The 6,532-nt window shown below is 55.8% G+C and overlaps 1 protein-coding gene across 1 annotated transcript; it reads right to left on the bottom strand.

The window, feature by feature from the left end:
* Positions 1 to 5,523: 5,523 nt before the first annotated feature.
* LBRM_30_3770 (putative ribosomal P protein AGP2beta-1) lies at positions 5,524 to 6,192 on the bottom strand (the record flags this gene model as incomplete). Its single annotated transcript, XM_001566950.1, has 1 exon — positions 5,524 to 6,192. The coding sequence occupies one exon, from the start codon at positions 6,190 to 6,192 to the stop codon at positions 5,524 to 5,526; it is 669 nt and encodes a 222-aa protein (XP_001567000.1).
* Between the last annotated feature and the right edge of the window lie 340 nt (positions 6,193 to 6,532).

Raw genomic sequence — 6,532 nt, 5'->3', positions numbered from 1 at the left:
TCTAACAGAGAAATAATGATCATAAACTGCGTACCTCACTTGCTCACAAGCGAGAGAAGCAACCGCACACGCGAGGAAGAAAGTGGGCGGTAATACGACGCACACTGCAGTGGCAGAGGGGTAGCAATATGCTATGAAAAAAGCAAAGGAAAAACAGTGCAGAGAGCAGGGAAGCGAAGTGAAAACAGAAGAAACAGAGACGTGGGAAGGAAGAATGTAGATGTAGGGAGGAGAAGAGTCCAGTGGCGTGACCCTAAGCCTAAGCCTAACCCTAACCCTAACCCTAACCCTAACCCTAACCCTAACCCTAACCCTAACCCTAACCCTAACCCTAACCCTAACCCTAACCCTAACCCTAACCCTAACCCTAACCCTAACCCTAACCCTAACCCTAACCCTAACCCTAACCCTAACCCTAACCCTAACCCTAACCCTAACCCTAACCCTAACCCTAACCCTAACCCTAACCCTAACCCTAACCCTAACCCTAACCCTAACCCTAACCCTAACCCTAACCCTAACCCTAACCCTAACCCTAACCCTAACCCTAACCCTAACCCTAACCCTAACCCTAACCCTAACCCTAACCCTAACCCTAACCCTAACCCTAACCCTAACCCTAACCCTAACCCTAACCCTAACCCTAACCCTAACCCTAACCCTAACCCTAACCCTAACCCTAACCCTAACCCTAACCCTAACCCTAACCCTAACCCTAACCCTAACCCTAACCCTAACCCTAACCCTAACCCTAACCCTAACCCTAACCCTAACCCTAACCCTAACCCTAACCCTAACCCTAACCCTAACCCTAACCCTAACCCTAACCCTAACCCTAACCCTAACCCTAACCCTAACCCTAACCCTAACCCTAACCCTAACCCTAACCCTAACCCTAACCCTAACCCTAACCCTAACCCTAACCCTAACCCTAACCCTAACCCTAACCCTAACCCTAACCCTAACCCTAACCCTAACCCTAACCCTAACCCTAACCCTAACCCTAACCCTAACCCTAACCCTAACCCTAACCCTAACCCTAACCCTAACCCTAACCCTAACCCTAACCCTAACCCTAACCCTAACCCTAACCCGTGGACCCTAAAGCGCGTACTCGTAAACGTTCCATGACTTCCCTTTTTCTCTGGAGGAGGGTGCCCCGGAGGTAGGAGCCAATGGAATGAAAGCTCGAAAATCGTACCAGGCCAGCCGCTACGAGCATTGGCTTTCCTCGAAGACAAGGCACAGCCTCTGTGTGAAGACGGTGGTCCCACAGGAGCGCACAGCAGGAAAAGGCCGCCAGCAGCAGTGAGTGGTAGTTCGGCGAGCGTTTCACTCCAACGCGCTCTCTGCCGCAGAGCCCGCCAGAGAGGAGGACTGCGACGAAGAGAAGGCCTTCCAAAGTCTCTTTCTCGCACGTAAAAGCCCTTCGGACCCTCTGGCCCCAACAAAAGTGTACGTGTCACCGCGTGTGTTGCAAGAGCAGAGTCCAGGCAAGGCGGTAGCAAGAGAAGTGTCAAGGAACGGGGGCGGCTCCGCCTCCTGGAAGGCTATAGAGATACGGTGAAGAGCGCCAAAGAGCAGGATCCTAGTAATATTCTAGGACCTCGCACAAGTCTCTGCGGGGCGTAGTGCTGCGTATGGCAATGCTGTAAAGCACGCCTGCAGCCATCCAAACATCAGAGCGACGGCAGTCTCACGCCGCGCGGTGCATCTTTGCCCCACCAGCTGCGACACACACGCAACACCCTCGCCTTTCACCGTTGCCTGGGGTCAGTGCCTTGCCACAAAAACGCTGTGATGTGCAAGGCAGTGGTGGACGTGTGTGCTTGAGCGGGCGGCCTGAGCGACTCATCGTCGTCTGGAGTGCGCAGCAGCGCTCACTTCGGAGGGTGCACGGCAGTGCGAAGTGGCGCCCGTGATCACAGTGAGGAAAGAGAGGTGCAGCGCGCGCTCCACAGCTCCCGTGCACGCCAAGACGCACGCAGGTCCTTGCTGGCGTCCGCCGACTCCCTCCAACGATGCAGGCTAGATCACCGCAGCTGGGCTTGGGCGATCGGCGCGGCGAGCAGCACAGGCGCACACTCGCAACCGGCGCTGCGGGACGCGTGAGAAAGCGCCGGCCGAGCCAGGGGCCGCCAGAGAGAAAGCAATAGCGGCAGGTGACGTGCAGCGTGTGCGTCCACCTGTGCCGCTGCGGTGCCCAGGCTCGGCTTCTTTTGCATCTGAAATGCGGGCGTTTTCCACGGCGGTCCCACTCCCCCCGCACACACCATAGGGCCTGCAGTGGCGGCTTGGCAGGTCCATGCCTGCATGGAAGCACTCCGCGCTCGACCACGACACTCTTGCGTTGCAGCAGTTGCTGCTGGTACGTAAATGCACGCCGTCTCCCTGACGTGCCACCCACCAAAGAGGAACGAAAAAGCGCAGTGCGAGGGAGCAAAGGGAAAGCAGCCAAGGGTGAAGAAAGCAGAGGGGAAGGGGCACGACTCCGAAGTGCGTTCAAGAGCGGCGGCCAGGCAACACATGAGACCTCAACACTCCTCCCCCTCTGTCGTAGCCCAGTGCGTGCCTGCAAGCAAGGCACAAGGAACACGCACGCGTGCACTGCCCCCTGCGCTCGTGGAAGGCCATGCACCCGCCACGGAGGGAAACGCCGCGCGAAACACAGACATGCAGAAGCAAGAGAGGGAAGGGGGAAGGGCGAGGAAAGAAAAAAGGAGGATACACACCGGCGTCCGAGAGGGGGAAGAGGAGGCAGTGCGTGCGCGCAGATGGCTGCGCGGGCTATCAAAAGGGGCTGCGCCCCACACAAGCCAAATCGAGACAAGTCGGGCAACGAATCGAAGGCAAACAGCGAAGACAACACTTGGAAACAAGAGAACGAGAAGGCTGGGGTGGCGGCGCGTCTCCGCGGCCCGTTCGCCAGACCCCAAACGAGCCGCCCAGCCCGTCTGGGTGACACGCTTACCTGAAGCAAGCCACCTTCAAGAGATGGGAGCGTGGGAGACAGACCTTGTGAAAGGCCGATGATGTGCGAGAAGAACGCCGTCAAGCCTCTGAAGGATGAAGAGTGGTGCGACAAACGCACAGCTCTGCCTTTCTTTGCGGGCAATGACTCTCATCAGTCGTACTTGCTACGGCAAGCGTGCGCAAGTGGCGAATCACATGAGCAGGTGAAACAGACTTGCCAGATGAAGTGGCCACGTGAGTGGAGGAGCGAAGGAGTATGGTGAAAAGAGTGACGACCCGCATCCAAAGCTGTGTGGGATACAGGTCCCCCTTCTTACTAAGGCACGCGTTACTGGCGCACCACCCACACGTGCTCAGGAGCTGTATCGCAATCGCACGACCTCACTGTTTGAATGGAAAGGGTGTAAAGTTTGCAATGTACCCCAGCAATCCGAACGGCGCACGTAGGCTGCTCAAAGCACATGAAGTTCCTGTACGAAAGACTGAAACACGTCTGGACAGCGCTGCGGCTTCTAGAGCCAATGCCTCCGCGCAGCGATGAAGAGCAGGCGCATTGCGTCACCTAATAGGAGAAGAATGTACAAACGCATCGCGCGCCATTGAACCGCACGCATCACCAGGGAATGGCTGGTCGCCAGTGTTTCACTGTTCGCCAGGTCTACAGCTCGAGGCCCTCATTCCTCTAACTAACTGTAATTGCACCAGCTGCTGAGCGCGGCAGAGCTCGATGCAGTAAGAAAAAAAAGCTCCCGGATACAAAAACGCAGTAGCGGACAAATGGCAACAACGTTCGCCACGTGTTCTCCGAGAGGCCTGGTTCTCCCGAAGGAGCGGGTCAGCCGCACAGTATCGCATGGGATGCTCTGTCGCGTCCTCCTTCCGGCAAAAGCCGTCGCCGGTTAGCTAGACAGGGCAGCTCCAGAGAGCTACAGCTGTAGAGTCAATCGAAGGGATGCTCCTAGAAAGAACTTTGCTACGGCAAATAGGAATGCCGAGGAGGGCCAGAGCACGTGGTGATGAATGCGTTGTTGTTATTCAGCAGTGGGTCGGGAGCAAGAGGCACAGCAACTGTCACGAGATCGAGCTCCAATACACCCTGTTGGCAAGCTAGAAGCGCTGGGCGGTAGAACATCCAGCGGGGCCTAGAAGGGTGGTTGGCCTCCAGCGAAAACCCACACTTTAAAAACTACCACGGAATGCCCCCAGGTAGGTGCACGACTCCTGTGCCATACTTGGGGTAAAAAAAAGGCGATGCAAGACTCGTTGGCGATCATCCGTCGGTCCTTAAAATTTGGTGAAGAGTACAGCCCACGGTGATATGGACGCACACCCGTGCTTTGCGCGAGACGACTTCAAAATCGTGGGGAATAGGGACGCCTTAGGGGCAGATATGTGGGGGTGAGGATTGCTCCTGAATGGGCATCAGGAGGAAGCAACTCCTCTAAAGCATGCACTTCTACAGTTCATCGACGTGGAAGAGACGCGGATGCCTCGCCTTCTCACTAAAAGCAAAGAAATACGTGTTCGCACCTGCGTTGTCAGAGTGCAGCGAGCTCAAATAGAATACTTGGCTATTGGGCAGGCGTAGAGAGTAAAAGTGACTCGTGTTCACGGCAAACGCGTCATCTGTGCCACGTCCGTGGTGCAGTAAACGCCAGCCGGCAAGGTGCTGGGAGGAGAGTTGGCAGGATGGGTCTGCCCTCGTATGCGCATCATGGTTGAAAAACGGAAGATTCGTGAAAAAAGAGAGAGGAGTAAAGTAGTCATCCTTGAGAGACTCTGGGTTGGTTTGCAGGAGACACTAGCAGGACAAGAACATATGCACGCCGAAGGTGGTCCAGTACCGCACACGGGCACCCAGCAGACACACACCTAACGCTTAGTAGACACTGATCGCTAATGTATATTCGGTCTCGCTCGCCATAAACGCTGTGCGGTCACCCTTTCTGCGAAGGAATGTGAAACACACGTCTACACCCTCCTCAAAGAAAAAAAAAACGCAGCTTTCCAGAGTAGGATTATCTGCACAGCGATGCAGAAAGAGCGCAGCAGAAGCACTTGACTTGCTTACTTCAGACTCTTTTACTTCGCACGTGGGCTAAGAGGAATCTGTCTTGATGATGCACTTCAGGGGGGGGGGGGGGGGGTAGTGGGGTTCTTGCGTGAACTCTCCGTAGTGGCCAATCATGCGGGGTTCTGGGACTCTGGGGCCGCACATGAAACAGCACAATGAAGCTTCTGCTATGCAGGTGTGCCACGGTGCCCATTATGAGCGACGCACACTGGGCGCCGATTAGACAGGCGGCTCTTGGGAGGCGGAGAGCGCTGCAGTCACCGTATAAGGATCTGCTAGCCTTTCTGGATACAGCAGCGATGCTTTCCCCGGGCTAAAGTCAGCGGAGAAGGTCGATGCCAGATGTCGGACGGAGAAAGAGGACAACGTGTCGTCACCACGGCAACCAAAAACACCTGCAGAACAACAACAGGAATGGGAAAAAAAAACGCTCAAAATAGGAAAGTGGCGAGATCGCATCGAGGAGACGCTCTGAGTCACCACTTTGGCGTCGTGCCACTCAACCCAGGTGCAGTTGTCGGTGTGTGAGTCACCCAGTCGGAGTCCGTCGAAGAGGCAATGTCCTCTTCCCTGGGGATCAACTGGTCCTGATGACCCGCTCTTCCGCGGCGAAGGATCTCGCTGTTCATGTTCGTAGCCCCTGCAAGCACCTTCCTGTGCGTCTCTGTTGGCGCTCCATCGTGGGGTTCGCTGCCCTTGCCTTCCCCCTTTGCCGGATCCTTTATTGGGAAGGAAACCTTGCTGGGCTTATGCGCCAAGGCAAACAAGACGTTTGAGAAGACTTCGACCGCGTGCTGGCACCTCGAAGCCGCCTGTAGCAGCGACGGGTTTGGCGGCGTAATGTTCTTCGGCTTGAGCGACGCCGCTGCGAGCGCCTGCTCGTACTCTTGGACCTTGTCGTGTGACGGGCACACAGCCTGCACGTTATGGCACCTTGACTCACAGAGGTCCAAGTCCTCGAACCGTCGCTGCTCGGCGACGGAGCTGAAGAGGCCCTCCCACCCCCGTGGGGCGCGACTTCTATTCTCCAAAACGCGGGCGGTCTTTTCGAGGCAAAGACGGTGACAATCAGAACACTGCAGCACAAACTCCGACAAGGAGAGCGCTTTAATATTGTAGGAGTCTTTGTTCTCTTGAAGAGCCATGACAAGTACCTAGCCAGGATTGGCGCACAAGACGTCAACAGAGAACAAACCGGACAGAGCAGAAAGAAAAGAGTGGCGGAGGGTTGGAAAAGTGGGGGAGGGAGACGGGGAGGAGGGACGCCGCCACTGGATGCGGATGAGTACCTAGAGCACACGTTTGTGCCCATCCAGAACGCCTCAAGTCGCCAAGAGAAGGCGTGGCGGCAGTGGGAGCCTCTCTAGTGGGTTCACATGCCCGTTTCCTTTTGTCGTGAAACACGCCCACTAATCAAAAAAAAAAAAAACTGAAAAGTAATACGGTTAAACCACGCTGACGGGCCTCAGTCGAACAGACCAAAGC

Source organism: Leishmania braziliensis, chromosome 30 (assembly GCF_000002845.2).
Source record: "Leishmania braziliensis MHOM/BR/75/M2904 complete genome, chromosome 30".
In the NCBI taxonomy this organism is placed as follows: Eukaryota; Euglenozoa; class Kinetoplastea; order Trypanosomatida; family Trypanosomatidae; genus Leishmania; species Leishmania braziliensis.
Note: the sequence above shows the minus strand (reverse complement) of the source record. Positions and strands in the feature narration are given on the sequence as shown.